General features: G+C 45.2%; 1 protein-coding gene across 4 annotated transcripts in view; it reads right to left on the bottom strand.

Moving 5' to 3' along the window:
• trc (Serine/threonine-protein kinase tricornered) overlaps positions 1–22,067 on the bottom strand; it is a 91,695-nt gene that overhangs the window by 15,961 nt on the left and 53,667 nt on the right. For all 4 annotated transcript variants that reach the window (XM_084602608.1, XM_084602606.1, XM_084602605.1 and 1 more), the window contains exons 2-7: positions 18,999–19,244; positions 12,509–12,715; positions 7,629–7,752; positions 6,772–6,926; positions 4,777–4,879; positions 170–231 (exon numbers count right to left, since the gene is read on the bottom strand). In XM_084602608.1, the coding sequence (XP_084458734.1) occupies positions 170–231; positions 4,777–4,879; positions 6,772–6,926; positions 7,629–7,752; positions 12,509–12,715; positions 18,999–19,187 (840 nt within the window). In that variant the 5' untranslated portion in view covers positions 19,188–19,244. The remainder of the gene's footprint in view (positions 1–169; positions 232–4,776; positions 4,880–6,771; positions 6,927–7,628; positions 7,753–12,508; positions 12,716–18,998; positions 19,245–22,067) is intronic.

Raw genomic sequence — 22,067 nt, 5'->3', positions numbered from 1 at the left:
GAGTTTGCAGTTGAAGGTAGCAGTAATGAAAGGCAGAACAGGGACAATGCATTGCCAATGATGGTGTGTTGCTTGCTTCTCTCATTCTCTCAATGACTGCATCCAAGTTCCCCAATACAGAGTAATTCACTGTTGCCTTGACAAAATAAGGTGTGAAGGCTGGACCTACCAACTGCCGCCGGTTCTTTTTCCAACTCTCTGCTCGCCGCTTGGAGTCCATCGGATTTGACGCTGCAAACAAAAATGGTAACAGTGACCTCTTCGCAAATGTCTCCAGGTATGTCACAAGTGTAAAAAAGGCACATTAGGTGTCTCTACCGTAAATATGAACCAGCTGCTCAGCCCGGAAGGATTAACGACAAATAAAACTCTGTGCTGAAAAATAAATTCATTAGCCAAATGAAATAATTATTCACAAACAATATATATCAGTGTGAAGCTGCCAAAAGGCAGGGTTTACTGAGCCCACAAACAGAGAAAGTGGCGTCAGTCGCTACCTTTCTTTGATGGTGACAATTTGGCATGAACATGTGCCTCCAGCATGCTGCAAGCAATGCACCGCTGCCAATGCGGTGTAACACAACTGCCACAGCAATCACGGCTGGGCGCAGGAAACAATGTAACATGCAGTTCAGGTTTCAGCATGAATATCTGGACAATACTAACTGCCAGGCAGGTCACATCTCAACACAGCAATAATTCAATAGGCCATCAAAATTAACCAATAATTTAGTGGTTCCGAATGTACAAGCTTTCGATGCAACAGACCATACCTCGCAAAATAATGAAAGCTCCCTCAAAATTTTGGTCAACCTGTGGGCTCACTCAAACTCAGACCCACACACGCTCGGGTTCATCAAACCCGTGAACTCATTTTCACTTGCAACGCACTTATACTCACTCTAACGTGCAACATAATCAGAGTCAACTTCTCATTGCGACTAACGACATACTTCAACAAGTGACTCACATGGGCTCACTCGCTCATTTTGACTCTCGACTCATCAGGACTCGCTCACTTGAGTTTACTCAGAGCTAAGCAACCTCTTTACTCCAAGTAGCGCTGACAAAGACGTACCCTTAATCAAGAAGAGCTTTTTACTGGGCTAAGTTTACTATACTAGCCTAAGGGTAAGTTTCAAAGAAACTTACCCTTAGGCAAAGCCTCCTACATACTTGAAGGTACATTTCTTTGAAACTTACCTTCAAGTATGTAGGAGGCTTCGTTTTTTGTGCTTTGGTTGATCGTTTGTCATGAGAGTGAAGCAATACAGTTGAATTTTACTTTGTTATCAAATAATTGGAGTTTAATGTTACAGCATGACAACAGGCATAAACAGCGTCAGAAAGGACTAGACTAGGCCTTTAACCACTTTAAAAGCATCAGTGGCAACATTCATCATGTGCAAAATGTACAAAATATAGCAGGGAGCACACACAGGAAGACTTTCTATAGATTTCACTGTTCCGGACACTGAGAGATGTTGCCAAGCCACCGTGCCCTGTTCTTTGTCACGGCGGTAAATCTTTCCTCCTCTTTGCAGTCAATAAATGGACAAAAAGCGCATGAGGGCAAAATGTCACAGTGAGCAAGCCCGAGTGAGTCAACTCATGAGTGATTCTGCCAACCTATGCCACAGACTTGCATGAATGCTTAGCACGACTCTGGCAGCAATCCGAAGTATCCAAATTACCGAAATTGCAGGGGTTGAGTTAACAAGGCTTTACTATATGTCTATTGCAGGTCTGAAAGCCATATCTCTGAAATAAAAACCCTGTACTGTGCTAGCTGCGGTCACCTTATCTATGTAAACTTCCTAATAAGGGTATGTGAATACTGAAATTTTCAGATATGAATCAAATATAAATAAATGCTTTCAAACATCGAATACTGAATCAGAAAGAATGAATAGAAAAATAGAGAAGAGCAATCACTGTTCAGCTTTTTTGTTACAGGATTGCCCATGGTGCATTAAATCTGATTAGCACCAGCTAATTCAGATATTTGAATAATTCGAACTAGGACTAGGAGTGCGGTCCCTGGTGACACTCATGTAAATCTATGGAATTCAGACATGGGCAGACTTGTCCCAGTTAATCCAGATGGAGGATCGCGTTGAAGAATAACCCACACAACCAGCTATCGCCGAAATTGACCTCCCCAAACCTGAACTGCATAGAACAGTTGATGCCCCCACACGAAGTGTGCGCTATGGCAGGCAGGAAGTTCCATATTTCCAAAATATAGCTCAGTCGCATAACTGCTTTTGCTGTCGTTTACTTCATGCCAACCCACAGCTGCGATCAGACAGGTACATCGGCCAATCACGCCGCTTCAGATGCTGCTTGCAGCGTCACTGTTCTTCTAGTTTTACTTTGCAATGGCTTCATGTAGCTCTAAAGCCTCAGTATACACCCCTCACATGCATCTACATGCCATTTCCAGTATGCTGAAATTGTGCACTGGTTGAATAGTTTCGCCACACAGTGCACTCCACAGCGATACTACACCAATGTGGACTGTGCAGTGAAGAATCCTCAAAATAAGACTGGACTGTTTTGTGAACAGGTACCACCTAAAGGTTAAATAGACAAATAAATTCTAAGTGCAAACAAACATCATAATGAATCTAAATGAAGGCCTGCAGAATTGTGCATTAAATAAAAACTTTAGAGCCACTAGATGATCATTTATTAAATTACTGTGATGCAAACTAGTTCCATCAGTTTTTTTTTTCCAGACCCATTTGACAATTCTAACATTTTTTTTCAGGTCCCGTGAAGGCTAAATTAACGAAAGTTTACCCAACAATTTTAGACTAATCCTTAGAGCTAGAATATCCGAAAATTCCCGGTGTACTGCGGTAATTTCTGAATGTTCTGAAAACTCTGAATAACAATTTTTCCAATCGAATATGAACCGAATAACATATTTTATTTGTATTAGACTAATCTACTCCCGACTTTGTTACCCTCACAGACTATTTGTTCTCCGCAGAAGCCCATGCACTCTTTTTATCTGCAATTTCAACTAGGATATACCAACTGCAAAAGGTAGCAGCACCATCTGTGCAAGTTGATAACTGCCATTTCACAAGGGCATCATCATTACCAGTGCCATTGATCAAGCTGCCGTCCGCAGCAATGGTGGCCTCAGGTGACCAGCTGCAAAGCTGGACGCCACCTTGGTACAAAAGGAGCAGAAAACTTATGCTGACATCTTTTTTTTTTTTTTCTTTTTTGCATGTTCATGAACACATTGGCAAATGATTTGCAAATTTGTGCTCCTCAGCTATGAGATCAAATTAAAGGTGCCTTTGCCTGACGGCACCCACAAAGTTTTCTGCATCGTACTTGTGCAGTGCCGCATGTTTGGTTGGTCGTCAATCATGCACGTCAATCATGCAATTCAATGCCATGCTTTCGGCTGTGGTGCGCACAAGACAAGTGCACAGCAACACGACACTGTGGAGACCAGTAGTGGAGTGCAATGCACACCCATCCTGTAGCATGTGCCACCAGACCTCACGAATAGACGACGCTGACATTGCAGCACTATTTCACTCGCTAATGGCCAGAAATAAAGCTTCAACTAAGCATCTCAAATGGGCACATTTGAAAGGAATGTTGAATGCCATAGTTTCTACCATACATTTATTTGTGCTACACTCACGCATACACTGCCCTTCAGTACTCTAGTTATTTGACCTACTCTCAGCTACCACAACTGATGGCTGAGAGGTATGACATGGCACTGTGCTTTCTGGCAACACATGTGGAAGGATTTAGCAAGGCCTAGAAGAGCTGAGATAGCACTGAGATCCATGAACAGAAAATTTCAGCAATTTACTCAAACTGAAGCCGTACAACCACAAAGGCAAGTAAGCATAAACCTGCAACTCCATAATCATAGTATTTTTCGAGCACATAAGTAAGTGCATACTGTGTTGCACCAGGCCTGGCACCAGGGCATCTGAAAGTGACCAGTTTAAAGGACTACAGACACCAAATTTTGTTGGCATTTTACCTTTTGTTATTGATGCATAAGACATTCCTGTATATATGGATCACCACGTGGTTTTTGCCTACGACTGCTAAATAATTTTTAATTGTTTTTTGTTTTCTCGCCAGTTTTGGTTTCAGCAGCCGAGAGATGGCTGTGACTTCAATCAAGTCCAGGGTGACGTGGGGCATGAAAAAACAGTGACATAATTGACGACGCTTCACCTTTTGCGATTCCTGTCCTTGAGGCAGGCTGGCTTTAATGTTCTGGTGGTTAGAACGCCACAGGAACAATTACATCGCTGTTTTATTCATCTCTCACTTGACCTAGACATGACTGACATCACAGCCATCTCTCGACTGTTGAAACCGAAACTGGTAAGAAAAGAAATTCGATTATGTATTATTCAGCGGCCGCAGGCAAATGTAAGACGATTTATGCTTAGTTATGTCTCACGCATCATTACAGATGATAAAACACTAACTCGAAAATGACGTGTCTGTACTCCTTTAAGCACATGCTGTGTGCACTGTGTGCCCTTGATGAAATATCGATCGACTTAGTTCACATCGTTACAAATCACTAAATGCTGCTGTCAGCCGCCAGTGAAAGTGAGGAATCTCAATGCAAATGAAATGCCTGATAAGCGAGTTAACCCATTTCTTGCCCCACAGCAATGGTATATAAGTTGCTATCTTGTTTCATTTCATTTGCCACCGCACCCACAGCAACGACGATTCTGTTGAGCTGAATGACACAAGGGGAGCACTCACTGAAATCCGATGGCTTGGCTTGTGAGAGGTCCCGGTAGAATTCCGTTCGGTGAGATTTTTTCAGTCCCGTGCAGAGCCCAAAGTCCGAGAGCTTTATGTGCCCCTGGAACACACACGCAACGAAGAAAGCCTTGAAGCCAACATAACAACACGTCACTGGGTGCCAGCAGTTGCAGCAAACTTTCAAAGTGCTAGCAGCATCAGTCACAATGAGGGCACTATGCACACCAGGGTACCTTCCAATAAATGTCCTGCTGGCTTCTGCTCCACTGAAGCCTACTGATGTAGCAACATCTGGTGCAAGATCACAGGATGTTCTGTGATGGCAGCCTAAAGGAGGTAAATCACATGGCCCACGCACATAGGTCGGCACCATTAAGAGGGGCTCACTCACACTCACGACCAGTGACACTCGACCCCACTCACTCGCACTCACACTCATGGCCACTCCTGCTCACGTACGTCCACTCACACTCACATTCACTGTCACTCTGGTACACGTCCACTCACTCATGCTCACACTCATGCCCTCTCTCATTCATGGCCACTCACTCACACTAGCACTCACGACGACTCTCATACACGTCCACTCACTCACACTCATGCCTGTTCCCATTCACGGCTGCTCACTCACACTTACACACATGCCCGTCCACGCTCGCATCCACTCACTCGCACTCACACTCATGCCCGGTCCTGTTCACGGCTACTCACTCACACTCACACTCATGACCACCCATGGCTACTCTCACTCACACTCATGACCGCTCCCATTCCCGGCCACTCACTCGCACTCACACACATGGCCACTCCCATTCATGACCACTCACACTCACGACCACTGCGTGAGTGTGAGTGAGGCGATATGAGTGCACTCATGAGTGAGTGCGCCGACCTATGCCCACGCATTGATAAGAACCCATTTGCGAGTGAAAATGTAGGCACCTTCACATTAACGCAATCTTATTAGCAAGAACACACAGTGTGCCAAGATGCCTGACTCGCTAGAAAAACCATTCATAAACTCAATGAAAAACCAGTGAATTATAACATCGACACAAACCATAATTGGATAAGCCGTGAATGGTCACACCCATCACAAGCAGCACTGCAGAAATCCTGGAAAGAATTTTGTTTCAAAAACTTGTCTGCATCGTAATTAAGGTTGGGCATTCGAAATAAGTCTCACATACTGTCAAAGCCGCTGCATCCAAGATCTGGTTGAACTGACTTTACTATTTATTTGTTATCTGATTATTTTGTGTGCTGGGGCTCCTTTGCTCAACCATGCTCTTCCCTTTTCCCGTGCTGCAAGCATCACTTAATGTCGTTCTTTGCTGCATTAGCCTGTTGATCTCATATATCATCACAGCATTTTAGGTCCTTTGCCATTAATGTGAAGGTTTTCATGGCCAACAGAGTGTCTTCATCGAGCACATCTCTGCCTTCCGCAGCCTAGAGCAACATGTTATGCTGCAGGTTGCAGATATGCATGTAATTATGTAGAAAACCACAGTACTGCTATGTATGCAGTGCACAGTCAATGCCAAGGCACTTTTGGCATCATGCACGAATGGGCAAACATAATATAAAGCCTCAAGACTTCTTTGTGTACTCTGAAAGCGAGAGGTGAGGACCAAAAATGCATTCGTGCCCTCACGCCGTTGCTCCTGGAAAATAGTATACACAAAGAACAGAGCTTTAGGCAGTGCCAACTCATTTCAACATCTCGTTAGCAATTGTGACCATTCATGCATCACACATTGCACAATGCTCTCCCTGCTAACCAGTACTCGCAGTTCCAGCAGCCAACAAAATGAAGTGAAATCTTGGTTTGGCCATCACAAGCTAAATTGAGCCAGACAGTCTACCGCCATCCTCTCACTTGCTGCTTGTACAAGAGCACAGCCCATTTCTGCCACAGAGACTGCAAGCTACACAAGCACGCGAAAACGTGAAAAAAGAATGGCTGCTCTCCGACCCCACTTCACTCACCCTGGCGTCCAGCAGCAGGTTGTCTGGCTTGATGTCGCGATGGATGAACCCCAGTTTGTGGATGGAGTCAATGGCCAGTGCCGTCTCCGCAATGTAGAACTGCGTGCACTCTTCCGACAGAGTGTCCTTCTTCATCAGCAGAGTCATCATGTCCCCTGGGATCGACAGACCGACCCAGTGAAGCCAATCTCCTAATCAGAGGCATTCAACATGACTAATGCAAGGCATGCATGTTCAGCTATGAAGACAGACCCATTCAGCAGTTCACAAGACGTTATGCAGAACTCTTAACGCCGCGTCTCACCAAAGCACAATGCAACCCATCTCTGTATGATAATTTTCGGTTCTCCAAGCAAGGCATAGGCTAATGAGAAGCAGCTAGTATGGCTGAGTGCTCAGTAGTACTTGCGAGCGGGCTAGTAGGCTATACGACTCTGACGACTTCCGGCGCTGCATGGTTATACACAAAAAACAATACACACACAAGCGAATTAAACCAGGAGGGAATGCATCATCTGTGCGTGTATTCTCTTGTGTGTGTATTGTTTTTTGTGTATAACCATGCAGCGCCGGAGGTCGTCGGGGCTGAGTGCTGTTGTAACCAAGCCCCAAAATGCCCCTTGTCCCTCCTGCGAGCTCTGCTTGGCATCAACAAGAGGAGAAGACAAGAGAGTCGCTGAAAAAAAGTGACTGTGGCAGTTATGTAAATGCCAGCCAGCACCGCACTGCCAACTTACACGCGCTTTGCTGCGAGAGCCTGCTGAACAGCCATTTTACCCACCAGTGCAAGTATGGTGTCTTCAACCACACATCCCCTGTTCAGTTTTTGGAGTGATACGGAGAGCAGAGCTACTCACCCCCTGGAAGGAACTCCATGATGAGGTACAGGTTCATGGCATCCTGGAAGCTGTAGTACATCTTCACCACCCACTGGTGGTCAGCCTCCACCAGCACATCCCGCTCGGCACGCACGTGCGCCACCTGTCCAGGCCCAACAAAGGAGGAGGGACGCATCAAAACCACTCAGTGCATAACTAAAAACAAAAAGCTGATAAAGGAAATAACAAAACAGGCACATTCTTCTAATCAAACTGAAGACTTCAGAAACAACAGTTCTGCCCACAAGAATAACGAAACGAAACCGAAACAGGTGAGAAAAGAAATTCGATTATAAATTATTCATCAGTCATAGGCAAATGTGATGTGGTGATCCATGTACAGTAATGTCCTAGGCATCATTACATATGATAAAACATGAACCCAAAAATGAGGTGTCTATAGTCCTTTAAAGCACCCACAGCTGAAAAATGCAAAATAAGAGAATGAAAACCCACACCCACTGCCACTGTATGAAAGCTATCATGTTGTAAAACATAAGTGTCCATTTTAAAAACAGTTTTCTGTTTACTTCGAACACTTTGCATAATGTTCCTTGTGTTGGTTTTGGTGCGTTTTAAATAATAAAAAAAAAATTGTGTTTGAGCACTATTTTTCAGGTCTTGGCAAAGCAATCACATAAGAGAATATTAGCTTCACTATTCATTAACTCTTGAGATAAAAAATGACTAGCTAACTATTAATTGATCAAGATAATTGTGTTCAATGTGCTGCAAAAACTTAAAACTATCAGAGATAATGGCCTCAGCCTCATTGCCTTCATGTCTGAACCACCAAGAAACAGTTAACTACAGTGCGCATACCTCAAACTTGAGTTTTCGAACTGATCATATCTGCTCTGGAAATTACTGCTCACGAACTGTTGAATATTGCTATGCCACCTCTGTCACTTGAAAGCGGTAACCACAGTACAGAAAAGCACACTAATTTGCTTCCATGCTGCTCTGGCCAACTCTTGCCACCATCTGATATCCAAAACATTTGCATCTCAGGTTGCTACGCTAAGCAGGGCTGGAATTCTACAATGACAGCCTGTGCCTAAGTTAGCCAGGACTAAAGGTTAACCCTGATACTATACACTCTTGATTTGCCCCACAGACTAACTCTCCAACAAACATCAATGACTTGTGCCAAAAGCTGTGGGACAAAGTGCTATGTTGTGTCTTATGTTGGGTCTTATGGTACATATCAACTACGGCCATCATACATCAAACTTAAGGTTTATTAAGTCTGTATGGTGTGAGGAAGTTAAATGGTTATTTTTAAATCACTATGGCTGATTTAGAATTCTTGCATCGTTTAAGAACGAAACAACACAAGAAATTTCAACAAGTGAATTTTCACTTTGATGGAATTGGATGCGCTGATAATAATATACTGGGAAGTTTTTTGAAGAGAAAGCATCACTACGTCATGTATCAGCCCAGTCAGCCCATCTAGTTGCTTGGCCTTCAAAAAGATGATGTGGCCTTGACCTCATCAAATTTAATGTCCACCATTCCGTGGTGTCCACCCAAAAATATACTGAGCATTCCTTTCCCTAAAACCCAACTACAACAAAAAATATGACGCCGCACCGCCATGCCTTGACCTCATCAATTTTAATGTCCACCATTCCGTGGTGTCCACTCAAAAATATACTGAGCCTTCCTTTCCCTAAAACCCAACTACAACAAAAAATATGAAGCCCCACCATGGTGGTGCAGTCATTAGATGCCAGACTACTGTGCCGGAATACCCAGTTCGATCCCAGCCTCCATCAGCTGCATTTCGATGGAGGCGAAATGAAGAGGTGTCTATGTGCTGTGCGATGCCAGTGCATGTTAAAGAACCCTAGGTGGTCGAAATTACTCGCTAGCTTTCTAATACAGTTCCTCTTTCTCTTTCTTTCCACTTTCACTACCACCTTCCTCCCTTCCCTCACAGTTCAGTTCAGGTGTCCACAGAAACAAGTGTGACAAATACTGCATCTTTCCTTTCCTGCAAACCAATTATTATTACAGTAGAACCTCGGTGATACGAATCTCTCGGGGTTGTGAAAAAATTTGTATCATCCAAACATTTGTGTCGTCAAAACCAATGAAAATAAGTATGCAGAAGCATGGGAAAAGCAGTCACACAGAAAGTTAATTAGGGTCGCGCGGTCACAGCTCGCCACTCAAGGCGCACACAGCGCGACAGGCGATCGTGACATCGGCGACGCACGGGCCGCGTGCCTCCGTGGACTTCTCGCGGCGCGTACAGCACGACCAGCTGTCGCGAAGTCTACGATGTGCAGCCAATGCGCGCCCGTTGCCGCGTGCACCACCGACTACTACTGATGGCTGCTGCAAACCTTTTGCCACGTGGAAAACGATCGCGATGCCAGAGATGTGCGGTCCGCCCGCCTCTGCGTACTTCTCACAACGCGGGGATGGCGACGTGCAGGCCGTGTGGTGCCGCAAACTGCTCGCATATCGTGATTGTGGAGTTAACGATGTCTGGTCCGTGCGCACCTGCTTCGTAGGCCGCTGCCAGCTACGGCGGTTGTGACATCTGTCGTTTGTGGCCCGCACGCCACTGGAAGCTTTTCGCGGCGTGAGCCCGGCAGAAAATCGCGACGTCGGCGACAAACTCGCGACAAACTGCTCGTGATGTGTATACATACAGCACGGCTAGCGATCGCGGAGTCAACGATGTGCAGGCAGTGCGTAGTGATCAAGGTTGCGATCGCAGTTCGCAAGTTCGTATCATCCGTAGTGGCGCAGGAGAGTGTTCGGACCATCCGAAGTTTTGCACATTGTACACAATGCACTCTGGCCGGGGAATTTCGCGAATTCGTATCATCCCAAAATTCGTATCAACTGGATTCATATCACCGAAATTTTACTGTATTATTAATATTAAATATGAAAAACAAATTTGTGGATTGAAAAGGTGGTGTTACAACGGCTATTCGCGACTACTCTCGAGGCAAAGATTGAGCCCCCCTCCCACCCACTACCCCAATTCATACCGTCAAACCAAGCACAACCATGCTTAACACAGCTTTCACTCATATCACTAGGTTCAAGCCATGCTTAAATCCCCTAATTTTTACCTTAACATCTCCAGCTCACAGCATGAACATGAATTGTGATTTACGATCATCTCCACGCAAAAGGCACTTGGTGTCTCGTTTTACAAGAGTAAAGTTGTGTGTAAGGCGAATGTGTCCGACGCGAAGGCAACAAAAATGTAAAACGTTTTTGGTGTGAGCATGACTTCCGTTTACCTATGACAGGCTTTATAGGGAGCTTGCATGAAATGATGCATGCTGGGTAATCTGCCATGATGTTGCCGCTGGCAGCAGACGGCAGGCAGCGCAAGTACAATTGAGCAAGTGCAAATGAGCAAATGCCATGCCATTTTCGACGATCTACGTAGATTTTCGTGTGCTGCCCTCACGTGCGTGCAATTGTCGGCAGATTTCTGAGGAACGTACGCGTCGATGTTGTGCCCGAAAAATCGGGCGCGCCATGATGAAATGAAAAGCAGTGCTATGCGCACCTGTTCAAGCTACGTGTGAACGTCTGACTGCACTATGCATCTGGACCTGGCCACCTGTCGACATCGCCGATATTCATGTATTCTAGTTCTGGCGAGGAGTTTGATACTCGCTCAGATTGGCGTCGATCTAGCATGTGAATGGTTCATGCGAGCCATTTGCATCGGCTTCTCTAGAGGAATCATTTGCCTTTTTTGCCCTTGCGCAGACATACTTTTGGAATCGTGAATAACCCGCAGTCAGCCTACCTGATCGCGTCAGCATCGTCTGCGCGCACTATGCGACCATGTAGACGAGGCTGTGTGGTAGTGCTGTGCTGTGTCGTCTGCTGCCAACGACATCATGGCGGATTACCCAGCATGCATCACTTCATGCAAGCTCCCTATTAGGTGAAGCTTATTATATATTTTGGTACTCCATTTTTCTGCAATTAATCTCCCAACTTCTGTAATTTATCTCTGAAGGATACATGGTAAAACAGATCTGTACTTGTGTCGTGGAGGCATGCTATAGCACATGAGTCACCACAATAAATAATGCAAAAGGTTTTACATTCAGCAGATTAGATGCTATGCTCAAGCCACACACAGGAACTTCCTGAAGACAGCAGCACATTTCTCGTGTTATTGCGTATTGTCACATGCAGGTGCAAGCTCCCGTTCCATATTATGATTACACAAAAATAAACTGGCCTGCAAAATATCAAGATAGTCACCAGATATATAAAAACTTGAAAGAATATATATAAGCCAGTACCCTTTATCTTTGTGAGAACAGTAATTGGTCCACAAGAAAGGAAAGGCGCAGTATCTGTCACACTTGCTCTGTGGACACCTGAACCATGCTGTAGAGGGAAGGAAGGTGGGAATGAAAGAGGAAAAAGAGAAATAGGAGCCGTAGTGGAGGGCTACGGAGTAATTTCAACCACCTGGTGATCTTTAACTTGCACTGACATCGAACAGCACACGGACGCCGCCATTTCCTTTCGTCTCCACAGAAATGCAGTATGTTTCAATATAGCTTTCATTGTTCTTTGCACTAAAGTATTTTTTTTGCATTCATATTTAATAACAAATTTAACTGCAAGCTAGCACATGCTCTTTGAAACTTCCTTCTCCTGTAGCCCTGTTCTCATCGCAATTATGAAACAGTGGACCGAAACATTCAAGCTTTGCTTGCATGACTAGCTTCTAGTAAAAGGTACCTATTACTCTGAATGCAAGATTTTTCTAAGGCAGCACATAGTTGATCAGTATCATTTCCATCCGGAACCCCTTTACACTGCATCGAGAACAGAACAGCGAGCATTTGTACTTGTTCCTTCTCCAGCATGTCAGCCTTGCGGAGAATCTTCATGGCGTAGACATGGCCTGTGTCTCGCTTCTGGACCAGCCGAACCTCGCCAAAAGCACCTCGGCCGATCACCTTGAGCGGCTCAAAGTCTTCCACGCCCAGCCGCGAGCGCTTGAGCCTCAGGAACTCCGTCTCCTTCAACGAGTGCTGCATCCGCTTCTCTTTCTTCTGCACTCATGGGAAGACAAAATGGCAGCCATCAGATAGACAAGTGCGAGCATCTCTTCATGTACTCGGGAAGCTTAGCAGATTCATCAACTACGCACAAATACATATAGAAATTTCCCTCTATTTAGTTGCTATGTAAGACAAATTTTCCAGCTTAGACATTTTTTTTTGCACACATGCAACTGTGGGAAAAAAAAAAAACACTGAACTAATTGCAAGGCACATATGATATATTGGCACATGTAAGTACAGTAGACTCCCGTTAAGACGAACTCGCTTAAGATGAACCCTCAGTTAAGATGAACAGTGGAGGTTGTTTGTTTTGTTCCCCATAGAGTCAATGCAAAAAAATCCGCTTAAGATGAACACTTTGCAATCGCTAATCGGTTAAGATGAATTTTCATGGCCGGCTGCACCCCACCCGCACAGCTTACTCGACCATTCGAGCAGCACTTCAGCGGAAAGAAAAAAAAAGAAAAAGCTTTTCAGTGCCACGACCATCCGTGCCGCCGACGCACGCAGACCCAAGCACGTCGGCGTCGGAAATGTGATTCTACTAAGGCGGAAGAGTGCCGCTGCTCATCCTCTCCCACCGTTCCCCCGCTCATTCCTTTTTGTCCCTGCAGTAGGAGTAGGTTCGCGTTTCGCGTCGCGCCGGCTGTCTTGGTACGACCTCGGGAAAGAACGAAACAGAGCGCAAGGAGGAAGAGAGAGAAAAAAAAAAAGAGCATGTGCGGCCCGGCCAGCAAAACTAGCGAAACGCAGAAAAAAAAATGGTGAGAAGAAAAAGCAGCCTATGATGTTTCCCAATGGTAATCACGTGATAGTGTCGTCATGCCAGTGCTACCGAGCTCCGCGCCTTTGCTGCCCACCAACGACGCCTACTACGAAGTGCACAGATCCATTGTTCGTGGCGGGTGTGCGCGTCGTGTCCCACAATTTTCTACCAGGCTGTACGCTGTCACCTCGTGGTGTGCGCTGTTTGTTTTCGTGCGCGCCGTGTTCGCCATGTTGCTACTATGGCTAGTCGGCCAACAACTCGAAAAAAGCTGCTTGAGCTTCGTGAGAAGGCCGAAGTTTTTACCGAAGTTCGCGCCGACCGGCTTTCAAAGACTGAAATAGCGCGCAAGTTCGGCATTGCGAAAAGTACCGTGAGCGGTATCGTGAAGGACGAAGTGCGGATTACCAGTGCTTTGGAAGATGGTGAGCTTGCGCCGAAGCGGAAGAGGATGCGCACAGCTATGCACAAAGACCTTGAAGACGTTCTGCTTGCCTGGGTGCAGAGAGAGCGAAGTGCGAATTTGCCAGTGAATGGAGTGCTACTGAAAGCTAAGGCGGAAGAAATTACCCTGAGACTGAATGTCGAGTTTGCGTGCAGCGATGAGTGGCTCGACCGTTTTCGAAAAAGGCATGGACTGGCCTTTCGTTGTGTTGTCGGCGAGGCTGCTGCAGTGGATGAAGCGGTCTGCAGCGATTGGAGGCAGAACAAGATGAATGAACTCATGGACGAATATAACCCTCAAGACATATACAATGTGGACGAAACTGTGCTTTTCTACCAGCTACTCCTAAATAAAACTCTCGCATTTGCTGGTGATGACTGCGTGGCGGGCAAACGGAGCAAGCTTCGAGTAACGGTCCTCATGGGCGCAAATATGACTGGGACTGACAAACTAAAGTTGCTGGTGATTGGCAAATCTAAAGCACCACGCTGCTTTAAAACCATAAAAACGCTGCCGGTCACGTATATGGCTAATTCAAAAGCGTGGATGACGCAGGCACTTTTCGAGCAGTGGCTTCAAGAGATGGATCGCCACTTCCAGAGACAGAAGAGAAAAGTTCTTTGTTGACAACTGTCTCGGACACGGTCACGTCGCCGGACTTCATGCCATCCGACTGGAGTTTCTACAAGCGAATACAACAGCGAAGCTGCAGCCTATGGACCAAGGAGTAAATTGTAGCTTGAAGAGGCACTATCGTCGCTCTCTGCTGCAAAGGATGCTGATTTGCATGGAGAGCAGTAAAGAGTACACAGTTAACCTGTTAGGTGCTGTCCACTTACTGACGAGCGCCTGGGAGCAGGTTACTCAAGCCACTATTGCAAACACCTTCTGCCATGCAGGATTTGTGGCGCTTGTGATTGCTCAGTGCAGAATGACTGCGATACTACGAATGAGGACCACACTGCGAACTTGGAGGATAGAAGCATTGTTTCTGCACTGAGCAGTAAGGGTGTGTTCATTGACATCAGTGCGTATGTCAGCATTGACGAAAGTGTGGAAACGTGTAGGGCTGACACACTGAACGCTCTGATTGAAGAAGTGCTTAACCTACCATCGGAAACTGCTGCTGAAGATGACAGCTTGAATGTTATGCCTGAATCTGCACTAGTTACCTGTGATGCAGCTGATGCCTGCCTAGACACTTTAGTGCAGTTTTTTTAACAGTGTGAGAGCACTGAAGGGTATCTTCAAAAGTTAAGCGAGATGTCTGCTTTTGTAGCAGGCCGTCGATTTTCACGACAGACACACAAAAAAATAACAGACTGGGTAACAGTCAACAATGCCTGATGCCTTACTACTGCAAAGTGTAGTACACAATCATTAGTCCAATAAATGCTTGTATTGCAGTTTATTTTCCTGAAAGGCCATTTTATTCATTTGTTCTCATATACGAGGTATTTGGACACTCTGCATGCTCAAACATCGTTTTTGGAAGCCCTCCTGATTAGACGAACTTCTGATAAGACGAACAATTTTCATGGTCCCTTGGAGTTCGTCTTAAAGGGAGTCTACTGTAGACGCTTTTACAGGAGGGGGTCAGCATATATGTGCCTGCAACCTGTTTTTGGGATTGAAGGCAGTTTCAGACAAAATGTTAGTAGTAAACGCCTTGTGCCTGCATCCCTTCTCCGCAGTGCACATGGGGCCCCATGCATATCAAAAGACATTAATCTGCCTTTTTCACAAGATGTGCTGCCCTTTGAAGCGTGGCTAAATTCATCTGCAACCAGTTCAAAACAAAAGTTTGTCAGACGCAGGCACGATCCAATTCTATGAGGCGTCAACTGTGCCTGCGATGTGGCAGATGTATGCTCGACATCTCCCGCCGATCTATCATTGCCATAGGCGTGTGCAGGATTCTGCATTAGAGGGAGCAAAGATTCACCACAGTGCACCCCCCCCCCCCCCTACTCGAAACAAAACAAGTGTCGCCATGGATGCAAAATTGAAGCTTAATTGACGACGCATTTCTCACCACGGTTCCTTAATTGAGTCCCCGGCTTTCCAGGAGACACCTTGCATGTATTGTGGCCATGTTTTGTATTTTGATCTCACTTTACCTCAAGTACATGTGCTCAATGCTTGCATCGCTTTTTAGACATGCTGAGCAAGTTACAGTTCCTTTTGTTTATAAAGAACATGTGTAGTGGTTGTTTGCTAGTGTGTGTATGTGGTGGACTTTGTGACTGTCCTGCTTAGACGATGGTTGTGTTGTACAGGGACGATTGTGATAATAGCTGCTTGGCAAAGAAGAGGTGTGTGGAGATGTAATTGGGTGTAGAATTTGTGACTGGCATGCTTGGACGATGTTTGAGGAAGAAAGTGCTACTATCTCCTTGAGAAAGAAGAGGCATGTGAAGAAGATGTACTTGGGTGTAGAAGAGGATGAGTGATGAAGAGGGAATGTGTGTTCAGATCCATATTACAGTTGATAGTGTGCACCTGTGTTGTGTTTCTTCTCATGTGATTGTGTTTGTTGCGCCACATTTTTGGGTACTATGCAGCACCAGCTCGCCCCTCAAGCTGTTGTTGCTATAGTGTCTCTGCACCATGATGGTGCGGCATGTTAATGCACAGGCTATCTACCGTAAAAGTCCAAGCAAATGCCCCTACCCGTGCAAGGGCCCACCCCAATTTCACTGCTAATTTCGCATTTTAGCGACGTTCTGGGAAAGCTCAACTTCCTTACACAACGCTCTTATCACGCATCATGCCGAGACAACATCCCTGGGCTTCCCCATCCAGTCCAAGATCCCAATTGAATCTCAACTTTCAAAACCGTCACAAACAAAAATGGTGTCCTAATGGTACCGACTTGCCCATAAAGGGACATGCCCAAAGCCCCAAAGCTGATGGAGGGTGCCGGTTGACCACCACGAGTGAGACATTTGATGTGCATGTGCCAAAGAAAAGATAGCTGCAGTCTAGGCAGGTCGATTGGTAACATATTTAAATGGCGTGCCAAGAGAAAATGGCTGCGGCGGTGGCGCACCGATGCTTTGGTGGACATCTCTAAACCCAATCAGAGATAAACAAAAAATTTTATTCCAGGTGCTCTGCGCTCTATCTCTCTTTTCTGGCGAGGAAATATTGTCACCATTTTGCATTTCAGTACATTTCGGGAAAGTACACCCCTACTTTCAACCTGCACGAGGAGGGGCATTTGCTCACCATTTTACACTAAATATATTTCTGCGGTGGGTAATTCAAATGATCGAAATATTGCATTTCTTGATGCCTTTATAGCTCCTTTACGCATTTTTTTTTTGCCATGTGAATGCAAAAATTTGCTTCATTTAACTGACTGAGTGTCGCAAATATTTAATTTTTGTTTTTTCATACAAACAGAACTCCTATAAAAGTAAAGCACGGACTAACTACTTTGCTTTTACCTCGTTCTATTCAATAATTCCCTATATCGGTGTTCGTTACAACAAGGTTTGACTGTGCGATTCGGAACATAAAATTTCATACAAAAGAATAACTGCATTTTGTTTTTTCAAACATGGTTACCCTGTATGGCAATAGATGACATGCAATGACATCTTTTTTCCGTACATAAGTGGCACAGTGCAAAAGATGCACCAGCAAAAAATTAAAAAAAAAGACAGCAGCTTATATGCACATCAGACCGAACAGTACTTTTCTTTAGGGAGGTACTGGAAAGCTACTGGTCATTAACCGGTAATGCCAACTAAAGCGCTTCAAAACCCCATAAAGAAAAGATGCTAAAAAAAACACATTACTGAACAGTGCCCGGCGGCATTCAATGCAGGCCTCCTGCATTTTTTCACAGCAGCAGCGATGAAAGACGACATAGATTTTAAGTAGCTGCGCAAGTGTTTCCAATCAATAATCAAATTAACAGCTAGCCAGCCCCCTTTAAAGACAGGCGCACAAGAAACATCCATCTCTTCAACCACCAGAAGCCATTAGTAATGCAAGGCCTCCAGCCATTGACAATGCAGTCAAGACACTTCCTAAGCATCCATAATCCGTACTCAAGTGGGAATGATTATGACAAAAATGTGGAACCTGTCCTTGCCATTAACCAACAAGCCATCAAGCATGCTATGCAGAGAAGCTACCTTTCCACACCTTTCCAGAGAAGCATGCTACCTTTCCACACCAGCTGCAGAACAGGATGTTCGCCACCTGCTATGGACTTGTGCAGGGACAAGGGCATCAAGGACACAGATTCTGCGCGAAGTGGGACTAACCACAACAAGGAAAGAGGACTTTTCTAAATGGCTCACCGACAACGCTAGGAGCGGGAGCCTGCTCCAGTTCCTCACGGAAAACCATTTACATGAATTTATATAATATGCCTTATGGCAAGCTTGCGTAAAAAAAAAAAATGAAGCTACCTCACAAACCACTTAGCCTTGCACCTCATCCATATTGTTTACAAATTAGGCGCATGCGATAAGGACCAAATATGCTGTGGACCTAGATTTAATGTCACCCTTTGCTAAGGTCAAGCAGACTGAGGGAAACCTAAATGAGTAGGCATCCACATTCCCCCGTCCAAGCTTGGTTATGGGGATGACCGAGGACTAATAAGCAGGTAACACGATGCTTCTAATAAGACGAAAATGCCCCAACTTCATGACACCCATGCCGCATATGACGATCTCAAATCCTTTGCAAACTCTAAATCTGCACACGCTCCTCACCACTTACCCCAAAGAGACTTCAACTAGTGTCTGCAGCAACCCTATTTGCCTAAACTAACACTGAGCATATCCACCAACTAAAACTGGAGCACTTGCCTACAGCTGGCAGAGCTGGATACCCAGCAAGCTCTAGCCAAAAAAAGGAGACCCCACCCCCTAGTGTCCCCAGCAACCCTATTTGCCTCAACTAACACTGAGCATATCCGCCAACTAAAACTGGAGCACTTGCCTGCAGCTGGCAGAGCTGGATGCCCAGCAAGCTCTAGCCAAAAAAGGAGACCCCACCCCCTGGCGTCCCAGTGTGAGCAGTGCTATTTCACTGACCTGTTCCTCGGAGAGGCCCTCCTCGCGCATGGTCTCCTCGAGGCGCTCATGGCGACCCTTCCGCTCCAGGTGCTGTGTGACGAGGTTCGAGTAGTAGTTCTCCAGGTGTACCTTGGCCTTGGTGGCCTTGTCCAGTGTGTGGCCGCTTAGCCGGACACCCGCGCCCCCGTCCGCGGTGGCCGCGGCCATGCCCCCGCGGTGCTGTTGCTGTTGCTGCCGAGACTGGGGACCCGAGCTGGGCTGCCGCTGCATAGAGAGAAACAGAGGGACCAACTGTCAATGAAGCAAATGGGACAGCACATTGATGCGCAGTACACTGGAAGGCAATGTGAACAGAAGATTATAAGATGCAGGGTTCTTTCAAGCGACACATGAGTAACGAGGGATACTATAGTGGATGATTAACCGGATTGACATAAGCCACCTGGGCCTCTCTAACTTACACAAACATCTCGCAACATGAAGGCGTTTTTTGTTTTGCCTCCGCGAAGCTAGAACCACCAAGCTCAGGAACAAACCCCAAACAGTGGGATCAACAGATGAGGCACCGCAGCCAACTGAGCCAGAACAACAGGTTTAATAAAGACAACTGTCCCAAAGCAGACCTTGGCCGGGGCACTCTGAGCTTTCTTCTCCTTTTACAATGGTGTTCAACACCAAGTACACAGCACTCCGCTGGATAAATCCTCAAGACCAACCCTTCGAAAGGCCTAGCACTGCGAAAAACTGTTTTAACCTTTAGTCCATCTGCAAAACTAGGCTGAAACACTTTAATATAGAAAATACAAGTAGACTGAATGCTATAATGATGTGCATGTCAAGTCTAAGCATAGTTTGCAGTAGAGAAAGGAAATCTCTGAAAAGATGTGCGTTCTTCCCCTCAAAGTTTGACAAAACCTCCTCTTTGTTCATCACATACAAATGTAGATTGCAGTGCAGCAGCAGAAGCAGCCAATAGTAGTTGCTGAAAAGCAGCCACCACCCCACGGAAGTTATTGAAATCTTGCACGCTATGCCATGCTGAAGGAAGTGGCTCCGACCATTACTCAACTCCGCTCTCATTGGTAGACCGGTGTAAACAAGAAGATGGGCTAACGCTAGAGTCGCATGGTCATCACCTTGGGCATGCGGCTGGCTGCTCTCTTGGATCTCACCTGCTTGTATGCCTGCTTCAGTTGCCCCCAAGCCATTTCAAATACACCCCCAACTTACAGTAGAATGAATTAGTATTTTAAAAAACGCTTCTTAGACACATGCCCTAAGCATAGGCTAGAACTGTGACAACTCCAAGACTTCTTGTGGCCCATTTACTGTTAATAGCTGAGGTAGTGGTGGCACATAAACATGACAAGTAGCTTCTCACTTAGCAAGTTCAATGAAACTCTAGTATTACTGTGCGCTTATTTTCACAAATGACAGGTGCACAACCAGCAACAATTCCAAACTGCTTGCTGCAGCTAATTACTATGATGACATTTTTTCGTATCATTTCAAAGAGCATCAAGTTTGAAAACCGATTTAAAGTGCAATCCTAACGACACAGCCTTCTATTAAAATTAATACAGGTTACAGGCAAGCATAGAAATTATGCTTGTGTTGTATTCTTTATGCTATAGTAGTCAGAATGCAAAAATCTCCGGCTACTCATTAGTTTGCCGTGTCCGTGAACATAAAAGCTTCAGGTCGGCCTCACTGCACACCCCCTTTATCACACAAGCAAACAAAGCCCAAACACACCGACACGCGGGAGAAAATTGTCAACAGCCCTGCCACAAGTGTAGTTACCAAACTATCAACTACTTCACCCATACTACACAGAGTTAGCAAGACAATGCTTTCACTGAAAGAACACTGTCGTATCAGAGTCAATTTGTGAGCATGCAAATTTATTCCAAAACACCAGGGCAACCTTTGAAGTCATGTGAACACACGTAACAAAAGACCTTTTTTTTCCTTTTAACAGATGAATCTCCATAGTTGCACTCTAACAACTGTGGCATTTTTTTTCACCTACTCTCCTCTATACCACTTGTGCAGCCTTGCGTGATAGTAATAAGTAAATAAATAAAGAAAATAGTGACCTAGATGCTTATCAACCCGCAAAGTGTATGTAGGGGGGAGGGGGGGGGGGGAAGGAGGGGGGCACTGAACACTTAGTTCTAGCTTCAACCCCGGCATGAATTGAACCAAAGCAAATTTTATCCAGAACATATCACTGAAGTAATGTGTAACCCTTAGAGTAAAAAGTAAAGCATCATAAACAAGTAACCATGGTAACTTAGATTGTTTGTGAAAATTCAAACAGTAGTCTAAACAAAAAGCAAAATTCCATCTCCTCCCCTCTCTGAGGCATCACAACCAAATAGCAGCAAAATTCTAATGGGCCAATCCTCCTTTCGAACGAGACTGTGACCCCTTCGGACAGGTTCAAACTAAAGCCATTTGGAGCTCCATTTTTCCAGTTATGTGCAACTGACAGCACTGCCAGTCCATTGAGCAGTCAGGGAGCCAGTTACAAGGCTACACTTCCCCCTGTTTGGCCCAACCAGATGGCTACACATATGCGTGCAATATAATCAACGCTCCCTGTTTGACACCACAGTATGATAATATTCTTTTTGGCACATACGAATTTAGAAGCCTCAGAGCAAAACAATCAACAAATAAACAGGAGAACAAGTGTAAGCTTTCGGGAGTAAAATTACACCCAAAGTACAACATGGAAAAAAGAAGCAAATGATCAAAATGGATTTCAATTAAATTATTTCAGTAGTTTGCTGTACAACTAGGTAGTCAGCAAACTTTGTATCAGAAATCCCCAGCTTAAATAATGGAAATGGCCTGTGCATAGAACAGGCCAAGAAGCAGTGCAAATGTGCAATTAAATGAGATTACCTTTCTTTTTGTTCCCCTTGCACCTTAATAGGCATTGATCATAGTATGCAATAAGCCCTATAATGCCACAAGAAGGAGTGAACCATAAAAAAAGAAAGACACTCGAGCAAGTACTTACGTGCCACATCTAACATGAGGGATAGAAAATAAACTTGATCATCAATATGTCTTCTC

This window comes from Amblyomma maculatum, chromosome 4 (genome assembly GCF_055883805.1).
Source record: "Amblyomma maculatum isolate TAMU_Amacu chromosome 4, ASM5588380v1, whole genome shotgun sequence".
NCBI classification, from domain to species: domain Eukaryota; kingdom Metazoa; phylum Arthropoda; class Arachnida; order Ixodida; family Ixodidae; genus Amblyomma; species Amblyomma maculatum.
The sequence above is the reverse complement of the archived record's forward strand: the minus strand, read 5'-3'. Positions and strand labels throughout refer to the sequence as shown.